Source organism: Rhinoderma darwinii, chromosome 3 (genome assembly GCF_050947455.1).
Source record: "Rhinoderma darwinii isolate aRhiDar2 chromosome 3, aRhiDar2.hap1, whole genome shotgun sequence".
In the NCBI taxonomy this organism is placed as follows: domain Eukaryota; kingdom Metazoa; phylum Chordata; class Amphibia; order Anura; family Rhinodermatidae; genus Rhinoderma; species Rhinoderma darwinii.
The window spans coordinates 96,619,750-96,645,950 of record NC_134689.1 but is presented as its reverse complement, the minus strand read 5'-3'; the positions used below and the strand labels follow the sequence as shown (position 1 = coordinate 96,645,950).

At 41.8% G+C, this 26,201-nt stretch overlaps 1 protein-coding gene across 2 annotated transcripts in view; it reads right to left on the bottom strand.

Moving 5' to 3' along the window:
• The window catches only part of SH3PXD2B (SH3 and PX domains 2B), a 192,567-nt gene that overhangs the window by 44,804 nt on the left and 121,562 nt on the right, over nucleotides 1–26,201 (bottom strand). For both annotated transcript variants that reach the window (XM_075856500.1, XM_075856501.1), the window contains exon 5: nucleotides 25,620–25,711. In XM_075856500.1, the coding sequence (XP_075712615.1) occupies nucleotides 25,620–25,711 (92 nt within the window). The remainder of the gene's footprint in view (nucleotides 1–25,619; nucleotides 25,712–26,201) is intronic.

Here is a 26,201-nt window from a genome sequence, read left to right as displayed (position 1 = left end):
TGAATACAGCTGAATATTTTCCTAGACATGGAGCTCAACAAGGTTATACTGAACAGCAGCCAAACGTTTTTATTTGATATGCTCAACCAATATCCATATACTTTCATTCATATTCCAAGCCGTGTAAAATGTGTGAAAGCTCTTAAACTAAAAGTATAAAGACGATAAACGGTGACAGATGATCTGCTGTAGTATTCATTTTCCTCTGAACACATTAATTGAAGTAAAGCGATGCCCGATTAATGCACGGGCTGTTCTCTTGGCCAAGTGCAGCCTTGTAGACATGTTCATATTAGACTGCAGTAAAAGTGCCCACATGTGACCAGGGACAAAATCCAGCATTTGTGGGACAATCTAAGACTGAAATCTATTTAGGAGATTTCCTAGGACTAAGTGCGCACTTGTTGGAAGTGGTATGGCACAAAGGCAAACTTCTACCACCTGTCAAAAGTAAGTGGTAATAACTGCCTGTCAATACAAGTGTTTTTGCTGCAGTCACATTTCTTTAATGACGTGATCCAAGGAGAAGCTCATGTGAAAACCCTAGTTGAAGTTTAATTCAATGTGGAAAACATCACACATGAACAGCGCGTGAGTAATTCGAAAAACACTGGGGGACAATTTAACAACCGACAGCACAAGATGTGACAAATTTATTAAGAGGCGTGCGGCTCTTAATAAATTTGTTGCATCTTACTCCTCCTGCGGGCTTCAGCTGGTTTTAGTAAATCCGTTCCACTCAGAATACACATGGCCCTGGGGTGCACTGTAAGAATATAACATGTTGCGGCACAACACAAAACTAGACAGATAACACAACACACAAAATGCATAATTTCTAATTTCATAAAGTCTGTTAAATACCGCCAACATTGGGTGGCGCCTATTAATCTCCATGCTTCTATTGAAGTAGGTATACATGGAAGGCGACTACTGTTACAATCAGCTTTGATTTCTGAATGATCCCTTATCTAAGGATGTGTTCACACTTTGATAATAAATTTGCAGTGTTTTCTGCGATTTTCCAAAAATCACTGCAAAACGACACAATTTTGCTACAATATTTTGGAATTTGTAGAAGAAAAAAATAAAACACACAGCAAAATAGACAATGACATGTGACACAGCCTAAAGCTACTTGCACACAACCGTGGTTTTAGTCAGTGTGCTATCCATTTTTTTTAACTGATAGCACGCTGACCAATTAATTTCTATGGCCCCATGCACACCACCGTGTTTATCACAGATCCATTTGGCGACCGTTGGACTGGGCCACAAAACTCAGAGCAGATTATATTCATGTCCGTGATTACGAATTGGTCTTGTCCATTAAAGTATATGGTGACGTAAAATCCACTAACATGAAACGCATGCGAAGTGCACACTGATCACACACGGACAGCAAAAAAGGACAACAAATCTGTTGTTTACGGGCTGCAAAATACACGTGGCGACGTGCATATAAGGATCCACTGATGATCACCTGATTGCCACAGGTCTGGCGGCTGAAACCACTGGTGATCAGCTGATATCTGCGACACATTTCTCCTGCAGTGGCCATTGAAGATGAAATGTGGTATTACATGGAATAATTCAAATTAAAAGTCAACCATGTAGTAAATGGTTGTACCAAGTCCTCTGGAGCGAGAGCTACTTTGTTACAATTATTTATTAAAGAGGCTCTGTCACCAGATTATAAGAGCCCTATCTCCTACATAATCTGATCGGTGCTGTGATGTAGATAACAGGGGTTTTTATTTTGAAAAGCGATAATTTTTGAGCAAGTTATGAGCAATTTTAGATTTATGCTAATTAGTTTCTTAATGCCCAACTGGGCAATTCTTAACTTTTGACCAAGTGGGCGTTGTAAAGAGAATTGTATGATGCTGACCAATCAGCGTCATACACTTCACTTCATTCATGTCCATTTGTACTCAGCACAGCGTGATCTCGCGAGATCACGCTGTGCTGTCACATACTCCCACATTAACTTTACTGAAGTGTCTTGAGAGTGAATAGACATTGCCTACAGCAAGGACGCGATGTCTATTCATACTCCCGATACTCGTGAGATCACGCTGTGCTGTGCATACAAATGGACATGAATTGGTCAGCATCATACACTCCTCTTTACGACACCCACTTGGTCAAAAGTTAAAAAACGCCCAGTTGGGCATTAATAAACTAATTAGCATAAATCTAAAATTGCTCATAACTTGCTCAAAAATTATCGTTTTTCAAAATAAAAGCCACTGTTATCTACATTACAGCACCGAACAGATTATGTAGAAGATAGGGCACTTATAATCTGGTGACAGAGCCTCTTTAAGGCACAGGAGTTGTCCCTTTAAGGAAAATTCAACAGCATTTGCTTTCAGGAGAAAAGAAGTTCCCTGCAGGGGAAATATATTCCATAAAACGGCAAAAAAGCTAATATATATTTAAAAATATTATAATATATATATATATATATCACACAAACACAAAAGTTTGAACAGCACATTCCAACAAGATGAAACAAAACGTGTATGCAGGTGCAAGAATGCCTGTGACTGCAAATATACAGCACACAAGAAAATGGCGACAGCACACTGCGAACACTAATGTGACCTAAACCGCTAAATATAAATAAATAAGCACACACACATACACACACACACACACAGACACGCACACACTAAAATCTTGCACTGGCATAAGTATTCAGACCCTTTACTCAGGACTTAGGTGAAGCACATTTGGAAGTGATAACAGTATGATGGGTATTTTCTGCAATTTTTCTCTACAGATCCTTTCAATCTTTGTCAGGTTGGATGGTGACATCAGTAGACAGCCATTTTCAGAATTTCTTTCATCTCTCCAGAGATGTTCGATTGGGTTTAAGTCAAGGATCTGTCTGGGCCACTGAAGGTCATTCACAGAGTTGTCCCCCCACCACTCCTGTGTTATCTTGACTGTGTGCTTAACGCCTCATGCACACGACCGTGTGTGCCGTCAAGTCCCGTCAGTGATCCGAAGAAAGATAGGACATGTTCCATCTTTCTGTGGATCGGAGACTCTGACCATTTTTCACAGACCCGATTCACCCGCTAAAGTGAATGGGTCCGTGAAGACTATCGGATGCCACTCCAGGAGGCTTTCAGGTGTCTTTTACTTTCTTTACTTTCCGAATGCACTTATATATATACACACACATACATACATACATACATACATATATATATATATATATATATACACACACACACACACACACTATTCCTACTCAATGAATTAGAATATCATCGAGAAGTTAATTTATTTTAGTACCGTGTTTTTCGGACTATAAGACACAGTTTTTAGCAAGAATAAATCTTGCTAAAAAGCCCCTGCGTCTTATAGTCGGCAGTCGAGGGACCCGGCAGCGCCAGGCCCTCTGACCGCTCCTTACTTAACCCCGTCCCATGATGTGCCAGCACATCATGGTGCGGGGAGGGGATGATGTATGGAGCGGGCTCACGCACTGAGCTCGCTCTATACATTGAAGGTGTCAGCTTCTGACATGCTGCTCTAACGGCCAGGAACAGCGATCGCACTGCTCCTGGTCGTTTAACTAGTTAAATGCCGCGGCATTTATAGTGGTTTTCCCATGAAGGACATTTAAGACATATCCACAGGATATGTCATAAATGTCAGATAGATGCGGGTCCCACCTCTGGGACCCGCATCTATCTCTAGAACGGGGCCCCTTAAACTCCGTTCTATCTTACCCGGCTCCGCTGTCTTTTGGCCACTTCACTTCCTGGTTACATGGTCGAGTTACGCAAACAGTGTAACTTGCTGAGCTACGCAGTTTCCGTAACTCGCATACAACTGAATAGTAGTTACGGAAACAGCGTAGCATGTTATGCTGCTTCTGTAACCGCTATTCACTACAATGGGAGTTACGGAAACAGAGTAGCTCAGCGAGTTACGCTGTTTCCGTAACTCATCCATGTATTGCAGGGTATTGTACCAGCGATCTAATGATCGCTGGTACAAGTCCCCTAGGGCAAATAATAAAATGTGTAAAAAAAAAAAAAAATGTAAATACATTCTCAGGGGTGTAAAAAAAAAATGTAACTAAAAAAAAAAATGTAACTAAAAAAAAAAATCTTTTCTCTTTTTTCCAAAGCACAATGTAAAAATAAAAAAAATAATAAAAAAATGGGTATCGCTGTGTCCGCAAAAAATAAGCCCTCACACCGCTCAAATGATGGAAAAATATAAGTTATGGCTCTCAGAATGTGGTGAAACTGAACAAATTATTTTTTTTAACCAATAGTTTTTTCTTTGTAAAAGAAGTAAAATATTATTTTTTTCCCTATTTTCTGTTGTCTAAAACCTGGGTGCATCTTATAGTTTGAAAAGTAAGGCCTCATTCACACGACAGGGTTTCCCAGCCGGGTGCCGGCCGTTCATAAATCGGCCGCACCCGGCTGCATTAGGAATAATAGACCCCTAATGGGGCTATTCACACAACCGATTGGGACATGCTCTATTTTCGACCGGGTACCCGGCCGCCCGGCTCCCATAGAAGTCTGTGGGGCCGGGTAATACACGGCCATTACCGGAATGTGTCCCGAGTGATGGCCGGGTTTTCCGTCGCTTGCGCTCTATCTCCTCCTCCTCACAGCGCAGAGTGCATGTGAGGAGGAGGAGTTTATGCCATTCGGACGAATGGCTGTACGCTGTACACTGTGTGGCAGGGCCGGGGTGTACAGCAGGTGGAAGGGAGCGCTGCGCTGGCTCCCTTCCCCTGCTTGTTTTAAAAGCGCCCTGGCCCGGCGACACCTACCATGGCGCCGCTAGCAGCTGCTGCGGCTGCTACTACTGTAGCGACGCCACTATAGCAGAGCAGGGAGGTATCTCCCTGCTCTGCTATGTGCTAGCCCCACTTTAGCTCCCTGAAGGAGCGGAATCCCCATGTGTTCGGGGATTCCGCTCATGGACAGAGCGCTTGATGTCTGTCCATATCTGGGCAGTGACATCAGGGGAAACTCCTGAAGCGGAATCCCCGAACACATGGGGATTCCCCTTCAGGAGTTGCCGCTGATGTCACTGTCCAGATCTGCCCGGCCCGGAACGGATGCAAAACTTTATGCAAACTGGCCGATTTTACCGGCCAACACTCGGGCTCGGGCGGGACCCTGTCGTGTGAACCCAGCCTAAGGTAATTCAATTAAAAAACTGAAACTCATATTATATAGATTCATTACACACAGAGTGATCTATTTTCAAAATTGTATTCTTTTAATGTTGATGATAATGGCTAAGTTAATGAAAACCCAAAATTTTGTGTCTCAGAAAATTTGAATATTATATAAGCCCAATTACAAAAATGATTTTTAATACAGAAATCTTGGCCTACTGAAAAGTATGTACAGTATATGCCCTCAATACTTGGTCAGGGCTCCTTTTGTAGTATACCAGGAAATTTTCGAAAACTTCATGCTTCCCTCAAGCTTTATGGAGATTCTGATTTCCCTTTCCAGCAGGACGTGGCACCTGCCCACACGGCCAAAAGTACCAATACCGGCTTTAATAACCACAGTATCACTGCGCTTGATTGGCCAACAAACTCGCCTGACCTAAATCCCATAGAGAATCTATGGGGTATTGTCAAGAGGAAGATGAGACACCAGACCCAACAATGCAGACGACCTGAAGCAACCTGGGCTTCCATAACACCTCAGCAGTGCCACAGGCTCATCACCTCCATGCCAGATACTAAATTTTGGGTTTTCAGCAACTGTTAGCCATAATCAACAAAATAAAAAATGCTGGAAATAGATCACTCTATGTGTAATGAATCTATGTAATATATGAGTTTCACTTTTTGAGTTGAATTACTGAAATAAATTAACTTCTCGATGATATTTTAATTCATTGAAAAGGACATATATATATATATATATATTTTCCAAAGTCCACTGCCTATAAGTGTCTATCAAGAGTAAGCGGATAAATGATGCTGTCAGAAGGACAAAGTCAAGGTCTTTTTGTGATTAGCATTTCCAATTGCAGTTGATGAATTCGTTGTCAGACTTGCAATGAAAAGATGGCGGGAGTCCTCAATCCACTTTGCAGTAAAATGTGAAGAGAGTATTAAATAGATTTTCATAGACACCACCCTAATATTGCAGCAAGAGAAAAAATAGAGACGCATACCTACAGTATTTGCCAGTTACGAGTCTTGCAAGCTCATAAAACAGTTTAAAATTTATTAGGGGAAAAGATCCATCTCATCGTGATCCTTTCAATTCTGAGCTAGGGCTGGCTGAGGGTTGGGGTTTTCCTAAAATGGAGATTATCTTGTCTGGTCTCCACTGCAGACAGTGGGGGAAGGTCTCTGATGCAGCAAGCTGCATCTTATCCAAAGACACAGAAGGAACTGGAGGTAGGGGCAATGAAGGTAGAAACAAAATGCATGATACTGGAACACATATTGAAGCCATTTTTTTAACCTCACCTTTTGGATTGGTAAATGGGACCCAAAATAATAAACAAAAAGTAATACATGGGTAATGGTATGTATTCATTTAAGCCATATTAATTTTAAACTGCTACATTAAAATCAAGCATTCGGCCATGTTCACTCTATAGACAAATACTAGCAGTAGAATGTGTTGTACGGACAAGGTCAGTTCCTTTTAATTCTATACGGTCAACCTTTCCAAAAATGTCAAAATGTGTTGATTAGATTTGTCTCTGCTAGAGTTACGGTAAAAGTGCGGCTATTGTAAAGTGAAAATGTCTAGGAGCATCAACAGTTCAACGCTGAGCGGTAAACTACCCAAACTCACAGTATGGGACCTTCAAGTATGAAAAATATTCCTCAGTTATAACACTCAGGATGGAGCTCCATACGGACACTGATGCAGCCATGGACTTATAGGGGGTAATTTGTCAACCTTTCTATCCCAGTCTTCCGGCATCAAAAAGTAAAAAAAAAAAGGGCCCAAAAGTCGCAATTGTGCGCCACTCTTGTTTAAAGGGGCGTAACCTCACAGAAATCGGGCACGGCCACTGCAGCCCAACAAATTTATTATCATTTACGTCAGTAAAGCGGTGTAAAATTATAATGGAAATCTACGCCAGATCCAACCCGGCGTAGATTTAACTCCATGAGGCGTTGCAAGTTAGAGGCCCGCGATGGACCAGAATACATCTCTGCCCCTTTAATTGGACAGTTAAATAAACGCAAAAAAAAATAAAAATTACCATTAAAAATAAATTATACTCTGAGCTAGTTCAGGCAACAATTCTCCAATTAATCTCAAATGAAATGAAGATGCGGTCTACATTCTCAAGACAGAAGTTTCTGGAAAATGGAATTCTTCTTGTATCATCTGAGACAGCAATGGCTTCGTTCCACCGATCATTTAGACCTCAGGAAAGTGTGTGCAAGACATTGTGTACTGCTGATACAGTCATGTGAAGCAACGTCACATGAGCATGTTGATCTCTTTACTGGGTTGAAGAATGTGCTTGTGGCTTAGAATAATAGTACACACAGATGTGCTCTAATGGATGGAACATCAATACATTTCTAAAAATACGTGCCTTTTATGCATTGGATTGCAACTTTGTGTTAGGTAATCAAAGTGGTTGGAATGAATATGTGTATATATATAGATTTATTTATTAGTTAGGCAATATCACAAGGCATCCTTTCAAAATGTAATGTATTAGTACTTCTCAATGAACTAGAATATCAAAAAGTTAATTTCAGTAATTCAATAAGTGAAACTCATTATGTAGATTCATTACACACAGAGTGATCTATTTCCAGCATTTTTTTTCTTTTAACCCCTTCAGGACCCAGCCTGTTTTGGCCTTCAGGACACAGCCGATGTTTTCAAATCTGATGTAGTATTAACTCCGGAATGCTTTTACCTATCCAAGCGATTCTGAGATTGTTTTCTTGTGACATGTTGTACTTTATGTTAGTGAAAAAGTTTTGTCGATAATTTTGGTATTTATTTCTGAAAAACACCACAATTTAGAAAAAAAAATTGCAAAAATTTGCATTATTCTAAATTTAAACGTATCTGCTTGTAAAACAGATAGTAATACTACACAAAATAGTTACTAGTTAACATTTCCCATATGTCTACTTTATGTTTGCATCGTTCTTGAACGTCCTTTTATTTTTCTAGGACGTTACAAGGCTTAGAACTTTAGCAGTAATTTCTCATATTTTTAAGGAAATTTCAAAAGGCCATTTTTTCAGGGATCAGTTCAGTTCTGAAGTGGCTTTGAGGGCCTCATATATTAGAAAATCCCCAGAAGTCACCCCATTTTGAAAACTGCACCCCTCAAGTTATTAGAATCAGCATTCACAAAGTGTTTTAACCCTTTAGGCGTTTCACAGGAATTAAGCAAAGTAGAGGTGAAATTTACAATTTTTTATTTTTTTTTGCTGAAATTCGTTTCTAATACTTTTTTTTCCTAACACGGAAGGTTTTACCAGCGAAATGCAACTCAATATTTATTGCCCAGATGCTGCAGTTTTTAAAAATATCCCACATGTGGCCCTAGTGTGGTAATGGACTGAAGCACCGGCCTCAGAAGCAAAGGAGCACCCAGTGGATTTTGGGCCTCCTTTTTTTTTAGACTATATTTTAGGCATCTTGTCAGGTTTGAAGAGGTCTTGTGGTGCCAAAACAGTGGAAACACCCCAAAAGTTACCCCATTTTAGAAAATATACCCCTGAAGGAATTTATCTAGGTGTATAGTTAGCATTTTGACCACAAAGGTTTTTCGCTAAATTTATTAGAATTAGTCTGTAAAAATGAAAATCGACTTTTTTTCTGAAAAAAAACATAGAAATTTTTAATATTTACGAGGAATAATGAAGAAAATGCACCCCAACATTTGTAAAGCAATGTCTCCTGATTACAGCAATATCCCATATAGGGATGCACAATGCATCGAAACTTCGATACTGTTTCGATATTTTGCATCCCCAAACGGTTCGATACCGTTGTTTCATGTATTTCGATACTAAGCTGCGCCACCGTACAGCTCAGTACAGTAATACATGAATGAATGAGAGCGCGGCTGCAGCTGTGTGATACAGTCATTGCCGCGCTCCCGAGTCCTGACAAGTGCGCGGCGTCAGGATGAGGTAATGCTGCCGGCGCTGCACTAATGATTGCCGGCACTAAAGACAGAACATGGCGGCCCGCACTGCAAAACACCCCTGTGTTCTGTCTTCAGTGCCTGCGCTGCCGCTCATTAGTTTAGCGCCAGCCGCATCACCTCATGCTGACCGCGCACGCACTTACTGTCAGGAGCGGGGCAATGACTGTATTACACAGCCGCAGCCCCGCTCTATAACGGCGGAGATCAGAGAAACCGCTCATCTCCGCCGTTATTCCCCTGAATGCTGCGATCACAGCGGACTGCAGCATTCAGGGGAAAGTGAGAAGGGGGGATGCTTCTGGATCGCGTCACAGGGAATGCCTGTGACGCGATCGAGGGCCACACCATATATGGGCAGACAGCCCAGGGTCTATTGAAGGACCCCAGGGCTGTCTTCCCATATTTCCTGTTAGGGCATACTGAGGTATGTCCTAACAACTGCCTGTGTACTATCCGTATATAGATATATGCCAGTACATTAAAGTTTAAAAATAAAGTAAAAACATATTAAATGTAAAAAAATACACATACGCATTTATTTATTTTTTTACACTAAACATTAAAATAAGTCTCAATACATAAAACATACATATTCGGTATTGTCGGGGCCGTAATAACCTGCACAACAATTTGTTTGTGTCATTTATGATGTGTACGCTGTCAAAAAATAAAATAAAAACTTTTCACTTATTAATGTAAGGCACGAGGTGTGATGAATTTAACCTCCATGTGCCTCACATTAATAGTAATTACTGCATCATGTACCTTACACATTAACCCATTATGACTGAGAAAGATAATGGGGTTAATTACTATTAATGTGAGGCAAATGGAGGTTAAATTCATCATCACACCCCGCGCCTCACATCAGAAAATGGAAGAACTTATTTTTTTTTATTACTGTTGACAAAGTATCGAATTGGTATCGAAATCGCAATACTAAACGAAGTATCGGTATCGAAGTCCAAATTCTGGTATCATGACATCCCTAATCCCATATGTGGTAATAAACTGCTGATTGGACCCACAGCAGGGCTCAGAAGGGAAGGAGTGCCATTTGGAGCACGGATTTTGCTGGATTGGTTTTCGGTGCCATGTCGCGTTTGCAACGCCCCGGAGGGACCAAAACAGGGGAAACCCCCCAAAAGTGACCCCATTTTGGAAACTACACCTCTCAAGGAATTTATCTAGGGGTATAGTTAGCATTTTGACCATAAAGGTTTTTTGCAGAATTTAGTGGAATTAGGCAGTGAAAATGAAAATCGACTTTTTTTCTGAAAAAGCATAGAAATTTTAAATTTTTACAAGGAATAAAGGAAAAAAAGAACCACAACATTTGTAAAGCATTTTCTCCTGATTACGGCAATACCCCATATGTGGTAATAAACTGCTGATTGGACCCATGGCAGCGCTCAGAAGGGAAGGAGCGCCATTTGGATTTTGGAGCACGGATTTTGCTGGATTGTTTTTCGGTGCCATGCCGCGTTTGCAACGCACTGGAGTGGAAACCCCCCAAGTTGCCCCATTTTGCAAACACCCCTCAAGGAATTTTTCTAGGTGTATGGTGAGCATTTAGACTCCACGGGTCTTTTACAGAATTTATTAGAATTAGGCCGAGAAAATTAATATCACAATTTTTTTCCACTAAAATGTTGCATTTTCTCATTTTCACAAGGGATAAAGGAGAAGGAAACAACCAATTTTTGTAAAGCAAATTTTCCCGAGTATGGAAATACACCACATGTGGTCATATGGTTTTTTCATTAGAAATGAATTAACCCTTTCAGGACTGAACCATTTTTTTTGAGGTCTTATTTTCGTTTTTCACTCCCCGCCTTCCAAGAGCCATAAAGTTTTTCTTTTTCCGTCAGTAGAGTGATGTGAGGGCTTATTTCTTGCGGGAGGAATTGTAGTTTCTATTGACATCATTTAAAGTACCATAAAAGTAATGGGAAACTGAAAAAAAAAATAGGAAGATATAGTAATATAGGAAAAAAATCTGATTTGATCTTTCGGAGTTTTCGTTTTTACAGCTTTAGTCAAAAAAGCTGTGTAAGGGCTTGTTTTTTGCGGGACGGGTCGTAGTTTTTATCGGTACTATTTTCGGTACATGCGACTTTTTGATCACTTTTTTTTCTCTATTTTTGGAGGGGTGGTGACCAAAAAATAGCGATTCTGGTGTCGTTTTTTATTGATTTTTTTTGGGGTGTTCGTGCGGGAAAAAAATAACATTACAGTTTTAGGCCTCATGCACACGAACGTATCTTTTTCCTCCCATATATACTGGCGTATATACGGGTCCTTGGTCACACGTATTCGACTCGTATTGCGCCAGTATTTACGGACCTGTGCCTGTAAATACGGGTCCGGTGTCACCAGTATTCCACCTGTATTTACGGGCACGTTTTCGCTGCAAAATTGCCCTGCACTAATCGGCAACCCCTTCTATCTATCAGTGCAGGCTAGAGAGAAGGGACAGCCCTTTCTGCAGTAAAATAAATTCATACTTACCCGGCCGTTGTCTTGGTGACGTGTCCCTTTTTCGACATCCAGCCCAACCTCCCTAGATGACGTGACAGTCCATGTGACCGCTGCAGCCTGTGATTGGCTGCAGCGGTCACATGGGCTGAAACGTCATCCCAGGAGGCCGGACTGGAGGAAGAAGCAGGGAGTTCTGGGTAAGTATGAACGTCTTTTTTTTTTTTTTACAGGTTGATCTATATTGTGATCGGTAGCCACTGTCCAGGGTGCTGAAAGAGTTACTGCCGATTGTTTAACTCTTTCAGTACCCTGGACAGTTACTATCTCCTGACATCGCCTAGCAACGCTCCCGTATTACAATTACGGGCCTGCCCGTGCCGTTATAACGGCCTGAAATAGGACATGTTCTATATTTTTCAATGGCACGGGCACCTTCCCGTAAGCATACGGGGAGGTAACCGTGGCCAATAGAAGTCTATGGGCCCCTAATTACAGGCCGTAACTACGGGCGTTTTTACATTCGTGTGCATGAGGCCTTATAGTTTGGGTCGTTACGAACGCGGTGATACCAAATAAAGTGTTCATTTTTTTTCCTATAATGAAATTCTTATTATAGGAAAAAAATGCAGTGTTTGTTTATATAACTTATATTTTTACACTTTTTTTTCAAACATTTTTACTACTTTTTTTTTTACTTTTTTCAATTGTCCCACTAGGGGACACTTAGACTTGCATCTTTGATCGCTGCTAGAGTACATTACACTACCTATGTAGTGTAATGTATTCTAACTGTCATTCTGACGTGACAGTCACACTGACAGGAAGCCTCGGAGGACCGGCCTCCGATTGCCACGACAAGCATCGGCAGCCCCCACAATCACTTCGTGGGGGCTGCCGATGTGCTTCAAACCCCTTAAATGTGGCGAACACAATCTGTCGCCGCATTTATGGGATTAATTACCAAAATCAGCGGCGATGGTCCGCTGACCGGCAAGACTGGAGTGTCAGCTGTCAGGGACAGCTGACCTCCCGGTTCCCGGACACTGTCTGTTAGGACAGTGTGCGCCGGGAACTACTCCACAACGGTACGTTCTGATGCGGGAAGCAAGCCCTCTGCAGGACGTACTATTGCGGAGCAGGGCGGGTAGAGGTTAATGTTGATGATTACGGCTAACAGTTAATGAAAATTTTGTGTCTCAGAAAACGGAATATTAAATGAGCCCAATTTCAAAAATGATTTTTAATACCCAAATGTTGGGCTACCAGTATATGCAGTCAATATTTGGTCGGGCTCCTTTTGCATGAATTACTGCATCAATGCGGCATGGCCTGGAGGCGATCAGCCTGTGGCACTGCTGAGGCGTTATGGAAGCCCAGGTTGCTTTGATAGTGGCCTTCAGCTCGTCTGCATTGTTCAGTCTGGTGTCTCTCATCTTCCTCTTGACAATATCCCATAGATTCTCTATATGTTGACTACGGTATCGATTCCGTCAGAACCCTTGCACAACGGAGACAAACTGAAACCATTTGCACCGGATCAGTCACCATTGAAATCAATGGTGATGGAAACAGAAAACTCTGGTTTCCGTTTGTGTCAGTCAGGGCTCCATTCTGATGCAGATGCGAACGCAGCCTAAAGCAGGTAGAAATCACTGTGTAATTTTGAAAATGTTATTTGCACCTGTAGCTGGCACTCTTAGTGGGGTAGCAAAATCACCTAGAAGGACAAAGACACAAAATCTGACCTGGTGTGCTGCAGGCTTTCGCTACTTCCATATCTCCTATTTACTATAATAACAAAGCGTATGGATGTGCAGGTAAGGATCTTTGACTGAGAGAAATCTCAGTTACTCATGGGAGATTTAATGGGTGAGGGGGTCACCTCCAAAGCAAACGCAGAGGACGAATGAAAAATATAACATGTCAGATAATGCTATTAGCTAATGAAGCCTTAAGTGCACTCAGAATAATAAGCGACATGAACTGCGAAGTAAAAAAGGGCACACAGAGAGGATAGATCAGCTCATCCTCCTTGGCTCTCTGCCATTTTAGTATTAAAGGCTATAGCTCCATCATGTATGTGTTCGCTTTCTCTGCTGGGTGGATTGGAAAAACAGGTGGTCATGCTGTGACTCAAAAACTTCAAAAATTGCGAAATAATACACTGAGCAAAGAATTATGCTTTAGTGATATTTACCCATTGTGGAGTTATTGGTAACACACAAACTATTTTCAAAATCAGACTTTCCCACTTTAGAGATGTTGCCATCACAATTAAAGGGGTTTTCTAAGGACATAATTTTTAGGGCTGACAGCGCAAGAGAACTGAGGAATTTCATGAACAAGAAGAAAATGGTGCTGGCATTGAGGCGTAGGAAAAGAATTGAACGGGGCGGGCATTGTGAAGGTTGTGGACTAATAGACCCGACTTTGAGGCATCCTATGTCAGAAGTCCCAGGTTTGAGGCTTCTTATTGGTCCACAGCCTCCTCAATGCCCGTCCCGTTGATTCTTTGCTTATGCTTTAATACCAGCACCATTATCTTCGAGTTCCTACTATTCCTCAGTGCCCGCCCCGACGGTATGATGGGGATAACATATATACACATTACATATCTGAGGTGCGGTCACGTGATTCTGTGGACGGGACAAACTAATAGGGGAAGGGAGAAGTGGTGGGAGGGCCAATAGAAAGATAGAGGGTGCGGAATAATTAGTAAAGAACAGGCCTGTGTCGTTACGTAGGTCAGTGAGGTATCAACACAAGTCTGTGAGAATACTAACGCTTGTGCACAAGCCTGCGTCGAAAGAAAAAAAAGACAGATGAAAAGCAGAACTACCGGCCGGGCAGAGGTAGGGTAAACAGCAACAAATGTGTTCAGATTTAATACAGAATGTATATTAGGAACTTTATTCAATATTTACATAGAGTTTTCGTTCAAAAATTTTGCGTCCCCGAAAAACCCCTTTAAAGATTGTGTGACCCAAGCGTAATGAAACACGAATGGCGAACAACAGGGTTCAAATCGTGCCTCCACACAGGGTCAGGACAAGGAGTAGGTGATCAACTGGGGCACCTATGAGGGTGTAACGCAATTATGGATTAAAAGCAAAAATGAACTGTAATTGGTGCTGTAGGTAGCGGTGGCCAGGAGAATGTACAATCACAAAGACACCACAGAATATGCCCCCAATATAGGATTTACATGCATCAACGGGGTAGGAAAGCACCATCCAAATCGATAGTATAAACCCAAGATGAGCAACTAAGAAAACGGTTAAGTAGTCATATCCCAAAAGATAAAAGAAATCTGCTTAAAAAGTGACAAGTGAATATGTGCAATAAAACAACCAAATAATACTGATATCACATGATCGGAATCCGAAAAAGAGATACAAAATGTAATACTAGGAACTCAAGCAATGTCTCGTTTTTATTATTAAAATGCTTTAGTTTCCGATTAATATGGGTTTGTGACATTTTGACCTTAGATTTGATGCTATCTTTTTCCATTTCAGTACTTTTAAAGGGGAATTACATCCCAAAAATGTTAAAGAGGCTCTGTCACCAGATTCTCAAATCCCTATCTCCTATTGCATGTGATCGGCGCTGCAATGTAGATAAGGGTAACGTGTTGTTTTTTTTAAAAACTTTCATTTTTGGCCAAGTTATGAGCTATTTTATATATTTGCAAATGAGGTTTGAAATGGACAACTGGGAGTTTTTTTTTCGTTATGTCCAACTGGGCGTGTATTGTGTTTTTAACTGGGCGTGTTTACGTGTATGACGCTGACCAATCAGTGACCAGTCAGCATCATACACTCCTCTCCATTCATTTACACAGCAGCGATGTGCAGCCACATACACAGAGATTAACGTTAATCAAGTGTCCTGATAATGAATACACATGAAATCCAGCCTGGACGTCATGTGTATTCAGAATCCTGACACTTCTAACTCTTTTCTTTGAGATTTCAAGCAAGGGAAACGAAATCTCGCGAGATTACGGAGGTAAACGAGATTTCGTTTCACTTGCTGGAAATCTCACAGAAAAGATTCAGAAGTGTCAGGATTCTGAATACACATGACGTCCAGACTGGATGGTCATGTGTATTCATTATCAGGACACTTGATTAACGTTAATCTCGGTGTATGCGGCTGCACATCGCTGCTGTGTAAATGAATGGAGATGAGTATGATGCTGACTGGTCACTGATTGGCATATATATAAAATAGCTCATAACTTGGCCAAAAATGAACGTTTAAAAAAAAAACAAAAAAAAACTTTACTGTTATCTACATTGCAGCGCCGATCACATGCTATAGGAGATAGGGATTTGAGAATCTGGTGACAGAGCCTCTTTAACATGACAAATAAATAGAGCTCAGAAAGAAAATTAGTAACAAAATAATTGGACCATGGTGATCTGTCTCTAAACCCATTGTGCTCTATGCATAGATTTTCATCACTAGAAATCTCCAACACAGCATAAGTGATACTGTGTTACCATGTCAATGCATCATTCCATCAGAAGCCAAAGATTTCCAGAGAAGGAACTCTCAAGCACGGCTGAAGACGTTCGGGAGCTCTAAAGAGTGCCATGACCTAAATTTTGGGAACTGGTTGGGGTGTGAGCACATACACCATCTGATTTTTTATTTTTTTTAAAGACTTTCTATGTTAAGACACGAGATAAGTGGAACTCCATTTAAAGTTTTAAAAAATAACTGGAAGACTGTTTTGTATACCACAAATGGTACATTAAGGCTAGGTTCACACAAACGTGTCTCAAATCGGCCATGAAAAAACTGCAGTTTTTCATCCTTGCGGGACCCATTTTCACGGATTTCTCTGTGAAAACAGACAAAAATAGGACGATTATTTTTTCACAGGCCGTTTACACGGTCCGTTGAAAAAACGGCCATGTGATTAGTCCCATAGAAGTACATCGATTATTACGCAGCCGTGTGATGGCCATTAAAAACACGACCGTCACAAGGCCGATTTCTACATTCGTGTGCGTAAGCCCTAAGATAGAATATGGTGAGTAAGGCTTCGTGCAGACATTGCGTAATTTGGTGCCGAAAATCAGCTTCAAACCTGCAGATAAACACCGGCAATTCCGCAGGTAAAATCAACACTTAATGGTGCATTTTTTTAAACGTTTTTTTTAATGCTGTTTTTGCTTTTATTGCGGAAATAGGTGCGGTTTTATGCTGCAGATTTTTGTGCGTTTTTTTTCTCGAAACTTGTCAGATACATTTCTGAGGTGGAAACGCAAGATAAATTGACATGCTGCAGATTTTAAAAAGTTACTTGAAATCTCATTAACTTTGCTGGTACTGTATTACGCTATGGATTTGCCACAGGAAAATATGCGCTGCAAATCCGCACACAAGGGTCAGTTCACATCTCATTTTGTGTACAGGTTAAGTGGTATACGGCGACGTATACGTTTTGAAGTTACAAAAACGTATGTATTTGTAACATACGCTTATATTTTGTAGTATACGTCGTATACGTAGACTACGCTTTTCAGGACTTGGGGGAAAAAACGGATAGAGCGTATGTACAATCGACACTATTATGGCGTCCGTCATGTTCATAGAAATCAATGACAAAATGCCTCCCGAGTGCTTAGATACACAGCATTACCTGCCAGTCAGTCATAACCAGAACCCAGGCTGGACAGAAAGTATTAATGTCACTGCTTTGTATTGCCTTGGTGTGTTCTTCCCCATAAAGTCTTTCGGTCACAAGACCGTAACATAAAAAGGAGTTGTGCAATGAGCGATTCTTACACAAGAGTCAGGAGTCATTACTGAAATAATTCTCTAGAAACGTTCCAAGAAATAAAGTTTCCAGTTTATATAGACTTGAAATAAATATGTGGGAAAGGGGATGAGATAATGATACAAAGATCTGGCAGATGGATCTCACCTGCTAGATCTATAAAGCCATATGCCTGCTATAATTAGAGTCGCCACAATTTTCGAGGCTTCAACACTATTTTTGGTGTACCATATTGTCAAGAATGAATGCCACCTAGAAGATGGCATTCATTACCAACATCCCATTGGAGGTACCACGTATATGTCTGTGCTTCGACATAAATGTGTCCGATTGTTTTTTCTGTGTAGTAACCCACAGCTAAAGCTACTCACGGCCAACATATATATATATTATCATTTCTCATTTATATAGTAAAAGTGAATCAACAAGAACTGACACCTGAACCAAAAGGGTCTGGGATCTGAATTAATGTTGGGGTCTAATCTGGAGTCGAAAACGAAAAACTAACAGCAATTCGCGGTAACGGCACCTGCATTATTTGTCTACGACAACGATCATTCAGACATTTTTTTTTAAATTGGAGCACTCATGAGGAAGGGAACATACACAATACTTCCCATGTTACAATTGTTTGGAAGAACTTTTGCTGGAATTTTACTGCTTTTACCTAATTAACCCCTTCCCACTGCTAATCTGTCCTAGTTGCCTAAGCCCTGTGCAGCTGGGGTGTATATCTACAGTCCAAACTTTAGTAGCAGATCTCGATGTATAGTGTTCTGCTATTGAAGAGATTGGGCTGATACGGTGTCAGGTCGACTCTCCTGTGGTGACAGGGAGATGAACTGATCAACTTTCTGTCCCAAAAGGGACTGTTCAAAGTGAGAACTGTGTTTAGTACTGGGACCCGAATGCAGGAAGCTTACTTCCTGTGTTTGGGACGTTGCTATGGAAACCTGTGATGCCACTATGACATCACAACCCTCCAACTGTTACATGGGGATTGGAGGATCCTGAAAGGACACGATCTATGTCCTCCCAGCATTGCTCGTTGTGCAGATCACTGCTAAGGGCTTATTTACACAAGCGTGTTAAACGTCCGTGGGACGGCCGTTGAAACAGCGGCTGTCCCACGGACCTATGTAATTCAATGTGGCCGTTCACACAGCCGTTGTTTCAACGGACCGTGTGAGTGGTCCGTGCGAAAATAGTACATGTCCGTTCTTTTCACGCACCACGCATCCCTCCATTGACTCAACTATGGTGGATGCGTGACATCGCGTCCGGCAGCACTAAGCACGGATGCACCTCGGACGTGAAAAACTGCAGTTTTAGGCTCATGTGAATCAGGCCTAATAGTGATCTAATGGCCAGCATGTATCAGATTACTATTCCATGTGATCCACACACAGAGGAATGCTGGAAGGACACAGATTATGTCATCTTAGTTTCCTCCTGCCCCAGGGCAATGGTTCACACTGAGTTTTTTGCAGGCGGAAAATCTGCCTCAAAATTCAATTTGGAATTTTGAGGCAGATTTTGCTCTGCCTGCACGCCGATTTTCAAAGTGTTTTTCGCCAATGGCCATTGAGCGCCGCGGGCAAAAAACGCAGCGAAATACGCTTCCTCTGCCTCCCATTGATGTCAATGGGAGGTCAGAGACGTAAACGCCCGAGGACAGGGCATGTCGCTTCTTTTTCCCGCGAGACGGTTTTTCCGCACGCGGGAAAAAACGCCTCCGCCTACCACTGAAATCAATGGGAGGCATTTTCGACGCGGTTTCCGTGTCAAAAAACTCTGTGTGAACTGTGTTTTCAAAAAGTTAAATATATAATCAGTAAAAAAAAATATACGATTTAAAAAAAAAAGATAAATATAAATTCATATTTGAGATACTTTTCATATTCTTGCATGTTTTTTTGTTTTTTAGCTTTGCATATAAATTTACATTGTATTCAATTCTGCAACATATTTTGGTTTTAACAAAATGAAAACAAGTTTTTGTTCATTGTGCAGAACAGTGACATGCCATGAATCCTGAACCGCACAATATGTTTTATGTAGGGCTGGGGTAATCGCCGGGATTTTACCAAAAATACAATCTAGATTTTATTTTCAACTTATTTAACAGTAATACCAAGAGATATTTTATTAAATTATTTTCTTTATATAAATACCTTTAACATATATTACTTTTATAATTGTACCTAACTTCACAACTTTTAACTTCTGAAAATACTTTTTTTTTGTCAGAAATAAAATTGGAGAAATGTCTATGTAATTGATTATAACTTCTGTGTTCTCCAGCAGGGAACAGGTTAACAGAATCTATAACCAATGATGCGCTGCGTGCCCTCTCTGCCCTTCACCGGCCTCCAACATTGCAGCGAGAGCAGTATAAATTGCAGCAGGGCCTGGCAGATGGCGCTGAGCCGGCACTATGGCGCGAGATTACATTGTACTGTTTGAGGTCTGAGCAGGACCATGTCAGTACCGGCCCCACCATGGGGTGTTAAATAAAATTACATTAAGGCCGGATTCACACGACCGTGATTGGACTGTGAAAAACGGTCCTTGTGTACACCGGATTTCCCAGCTCAACCACGGTACATGTGAACGGGACTCCTGGCATCAGTCATTTAGGCTGCAGTCACGACAGTGAAAAAAAAAATGACCATTAAAAACTGATCAATTGTCAGTATCTCATGTCCATTTTGCATCAGGGTCTCCAAATTCTCATCCATTTCCAGTGCCTATGTAGATAGTGACGCAATGTCCCTGTGGATGGTGCCCACAGTGACACAGTGCCTACATAGTGCCACAGTGCCCACATATAGTGACATAGTGCTACCATATAGTGACAGTGCCCCCATATAGTGACAGTGCCCCCATATAGTGACAGTGCCACAGTGCCCATATAGTGACAGTGCCCACATAGTGCCATCCCCCCAATATAGTGCCATGGGGCACAGGTAGATAGTGCCACACACCCTTGCAAATAGCACCCCCATGCAGATCGGAGCACCCCTCCTCCCTTGTAGATAGCAACCCCACATGTAGGTCTCAACCTCAACCCCCTTGTAGATCGCAGCACAACTCCTACTCCCTTGTAGATCGCACCCCCACATGTAGATCGCACACCACCTTCTTCCTTGTAGATATCGCCACTGTAGCTGCCAGTAGGAGCTGAATCCACGGCCAGAGGTTGCCAGCGCTTTGGCCGGCAATTCAAGACCTAGTGGGAGCTACTGTGGTGCGATCTACAAGGGGTGGTGGTGAAGCAATCTGCAAGGGGGGGTGGTGGTGGTGCGACCTGCAAGGGGGGTGGTGGTGTTGCGACCTGCAAGGGGGGTGGTGGTGGTGCGATCTGCAAGGGGGGTGGTGGTGGTGCGATCTGCAAGGGGGGTGGTGGTGGTGCGATCTGCAAGGGGGGTGGTGGTGGTGCGATCTGCAAGGGGGGTGGTGGTGGTGCGATCTGCAAGGGGGGTGGTGGTGGTGCGATCTGCAAGGGGGGTGGTGGTGGTGCGATCTGCAAGGGGGGTGGTGGTGGTGCGATCTGCAAGGGGGGTGGTGGTGGTGCGATCTGCAAGTGGGGTGGTGGTGGTGCGATCTGCAAGGGGGTGGTGGTGGTGCGATCTGCAAGGGGGGGCGGTGGTGGTGCGAACTGCAAGGGGGGTGCTATCTACAGCAGGGCGGTATAATTATATACGAGGAGTCTTTGCTTCCCCGCGGAACGGCTGTTCTGTACTAAACAAAATGATACAGTATGGAACAGCAGTTCCGTGGGTAGGCAGGGACAGAACGGGCGGACCAGGCAGTGACTGAGTGGCGGGGCGGAGCTTCCTCCTGCAGCACGGCGCGACGGTGCCACTAAAGCATCGATTCAACGATTCTGTTAAAAAAAAACAGAATCGTAGGAGTCCTTGAGGGCGAATTAATCTAATTAATTTGATTAATCGCCCAGCCCTAGTTTTAGGGCCCATTCACATCTGCGTTGGAGGCTCCGTTAGATCCAGTCAAAAATACCGGAAACACTGAAATACTGTGAAAACTAGTTTAAAAATTAGAAACGAGATAAATTAGCACATAAAAATTTTCCCTTTTCCATAAAAAAAAATAATTTTGGGAAAAATAATCTATTGGAAATACTGTAGAAAGAGTTAGTTTTTCAATTGCATGAAACAACCCCAAGAAAGGAAATTTATTTAAGCATATAATAGTGTGTTCATTGCAGTTATAAATAGAGCAAGACGTAGTGGTGGCCTATCATTGTCAGATCCTGTATGATTCAGGCCTGACTTCCTTCTCTATGGAAGGACGAGCCTGCTATTCAGTAAGACCCAGAGATATAGATAGATAGATAGATAGATAGATAGATAGATAGATAGATAGATAGATAGATAGATAGATAGATAGATAGATAGATAGATAGATAGATAGATACCCTCAGGCCCTGCACTAGGCGTAACACAGTATATCAGCAATGCCTAGAATCAACGTGTACAATTTAAAAAAATAACCCAAATAAAAAAATGCAATATGCTCAGTAGCTATGCATTATATTTAGAGTTTGTAAACCACATACACAATGTGCAGATGGTAGAAATTTACGATGTCAACTGTGTCTGTCCCATATAATGTCTTAAGATGTATTCCACCATCTACGACTAGTCCTATGTCCCGTTCCGTTTTACCACCATGTCTGTGGTAAGGAGGAGTTTGTATTGAATGCGCATTGCTGCTCTATACAACTTTATAAGTTACGTAAACAATAGAGTGAGAGCACTTGGCTGTTTCTGTAACGCTCATACAGGTGTATAGAGCAGCAGCATGCTCATCTGCTGCTCCAAATATAAATAAATAAAAAGAAAAGGACGTGGAAACAAGGCCAAGCGACTAGACTATGTATGAAATCATAGGAACTGGAGTGCAGAAAAATGGCAGCAGGTGCTCTGGACTAATGAGTCAAAACTTGAAATATTTGGCTGTAACAGAAGGATGTTTGTTCGCTGAAGGGCTGGAGAGCAGTACCATAATGAGTGTCTGTCTGGAGGCAACAGTGAAGCATGGTGGAGGTTCCTTGCACGTTATTTTGCGATAGACCCTAAGGGTCTAGTCACACGTTGCAGAACCGCATCCAAAAACTGCATCTAAAAACCACAAGCGTCCTTCAATGTGGTTGTGGTAAAAGACGCCACAGCGTCAAAAAACACGCAAAAACGTGGTAAAAAACGCATGCTGTTTTCAAATGCGTTTTTTTCTATGCAGTTCGAACCGCATCTCAACCGCAATATGTGAATGGACCCAGGAGGACACGGTCCTCTGACCCAAATATTCTGCAAGCTGAAGCAGCTGCATCCAGGTGAAGACTGTACGGAGATGTGCACATAAAAGCATATGGTAGTTACAGAAAACGTGCTAGTATTTTTGGACCTTTAATGTGCAGGTCACGGATTTGATGGACAATTTAGCAAAAAACAAACAACCCCTCCCCCCCCCCCCCCCCCCCCCAAATTAGGCTGAATCTGACAGCTATACTAGACTATCACTAAAATGTGTGTGATTTCTGGTTACGTTTTTGGAACAGTATCCATCACTGACGTAAATGTGACAAGATCCCAGAAATGAAGTAAAGAGAACCTTCCTAAAGCCCTCCACTGACGTGAAATCCATATTTCATATAGGCTATTAGAAATTCACTGTAAATTTTCCTTTTGAAGGCATTGTCAATCTGCAAACCCCCCCTTTCCTTTATGTATATCAGATTCAATACTTGCCACCTGTCCCTGTTCATTCATTTTATGTTAGTAACTATGGACCAATACTATTTCAAATGCAGATAAACGTAACCTATAATCACCTGGGTATAACTACTGGGTTCTTTGACACGTCATTACTTATGTTATGCTTGGAGACATGGACATCTATTAAAAGTTTAAATATCCTTCCCTTTCAATTGGGCTGCTAGCTCCATTAAATACCTTGGCATACGTCTCGCGAATCGACCTTCCCACCTCTACGCTTGTAACTACCCCCATACACTGCGAACAATTAAGGGAGACCTTGAGAGATGGTCTAATGGCACCTTCACTTGGTTTGGTCATTGTGCCATATTCAAGATGAATGTGTTGCCCTGTCTGTTGTACTTCTTTCAGGATCTCCCCATCCATATACCACGTCTTTTCATTAACTCCATCTCTTTTTTAATGATCAAGGTTATCTAGTCGAACAAACCATCGCGCATTGCTCGCACAACTCTGACCCGCCCGATGTTTGGGCTTGCCTGATATTCACCGTTACTACCAGGCGGTGCACGTATTGTGGATTGGTGCAGACATGGCACTTTCAAACCTTGGGTCGAGTTGGAACAATTATTTTTATCACATCCTCTGTCTGCGGCCCCATGGATGTCAGACCAGATCCTGGCATCTGTGAGATCCCATTCACTTATCGGCCCCACACTCCGAGTAGCTACACTTGCATTTAAACATTTCCTTATCTCACCCTCCCAATCGCCATTGTACCCCATACTGGACAATCCTTCTTTTCACCTGGGCTGCGAGCCTGGTCCCTTTAATCAAAAACACATCGCCCGCGAGACCCAAGCCCGTCATTACATGTTAAACGACAGTTGGAAGACGCCAGCTCAACTTCATGACAGTGCAGACCAGGGACACCTTCCGTTCTGGCAGGACTCCCAATTACGTAATTTTCTCTTATCGCTCCCTCTCGCCTCTGCATTTTCCCGACCGATAACAGCCTTTGAAATTATTTGCACAACGTCGGGACACCTTCACCAACCCTTTCTCTAACGTATAATTTGCTGAATTCCCCAATGGAAGACTCTCATCAAACTTACCTGACCAAATGGGCGACTGACCTTGACCTAACTCCCACAGCGGACACTCGTAACCGGTTGTATACCATGACTCATCAATCTTCAATATTGAGTAGAATTCAGAAAGCAGGCTTTAAGATACTGACAAGATGGTACAGGGTTCCCTCCAAACTACACTAATTTTATCCCGAGGTGTCCACCATGTTCTTGGAGGTGTATTATAGAGGTAGGTGACCATTTGCATACCTTTTGGAATTGCCTACGAGTAGCTGCCTTTTGGGAAAATGTTTGGTACGTAGCTTCCAAATTTACTGACTTCACATGGCCCAGGGACCTGGGCTTTCTCCTGCTTCATCTGTGTGACATCCTTATCTCCACATACAAGAAGTCGATAATGTGTGACCTAGTCAACTCGGCTCGTGCTTGCATTCGGGCTATGTGGAAACAGGTCGAACCACCCACAATGCGCCTTTGGTTTCAGAAGATCCAAGAAGTGAAACGAATGGAGGAGCTCACGGCATTCATGCGGGACACCCATGATAAATTTATGCGCTCTTGGTCTACCTGGGTAAGCTTTGAGAATTAATTGTTCGGAGTATATCGCCCTGCTGCTATATATATATATATATATATATATATATATATATATATATATATATATATATCTTCTTTATAAATATATATATATATGTTTATTATGGGACGTCCGCTCATGGGATAGACGCTGAGGATAGTTCCCTTCCATCGCCCTCCTCTTTCACCCCCTCTCTCTCTCCGGCTCTCTCCTTCCCCTCATATTCTTCTACATCTTATCCTTCTAACCTTTCTTACTGGTGATCTCTGTCAAATTAGCTTAGTTGGACTTTTAGGATGCTTGGTGTCACCATTGGTCCCGCCCTATATTGTTTTTTATGTGTTCACATGTTAAAATTGTATATCATCAAGTCATAACATGTTGTATGCTTCTACTACAAACTTGTGATAAATAAATAAAAACAGAATTAAAAAAAAAAAAAAAAAAAAAGTATAAATATGTCCCACTAAAATACATTTGGTTTGTGAGATTTGCAAGCTGTGCTGCCTGAAATTAATATAAAAATATTGAATTATAATATTGGGCAAAATCTTTCATCTGTGACTGACACACCAAGTGCAAAATAAATTCCTCAGGTGAGCACGATACAACCTTAATAATATTCTAAGATATGCAATTCAACATACAATGCGAATAATCCACTTAATAACAGAAAGCAATTAACATATTCCTCTGTAATGCCACGTGTATATTACAGTACTCTTAGACAATACTCTTCCAGTAAAAGAATACATGCTATTACTTACTCCTTCGGTGGGTTATAGTCCTCTAGCCTGGCTTCAAAGAAATCCAGGACTTCATCGCACTGGCAGATGTAAGGAGGCAATCTAATGAGGGCCTGGAGATAAGAGATCATAGTAGTTACTGACCATAATGTACAGCTATTTTTATCATAGATTTAAAGTGTATGAACAAGAGAAACTAAAGTTCATCTACTGAGAATAGGGATTGGTGCTCAATAGTTCTCTGAATCACCGGATGTCCTAGGAGGTCAGAACCGCACGATCATCATTTTTTTCTAACATTTCTGAATAGCAGGACAAGCCACCTTCATGGTGCAACTCCCTTGATGGCACCTATCTAATAAATGGTGGCACCGAGTCCTCCAGATCGAGAGCCACTCTATTCACTGGCTCTCCACTCTGGCTTGTAGAGGACCCCCCCGCCCCCCAAAAAAAATATTAAGAATTTCTTATCCAGATCTTTAGTCTGCATATGTCTTATACCTTACGTATAATTGGACGATAAGCTCTACTTATATCTTCTTTTTAATCATGAAACAGAAGTTGTGAACAGTTCATAGTAATAGAGAACAAAAGACTGCATCT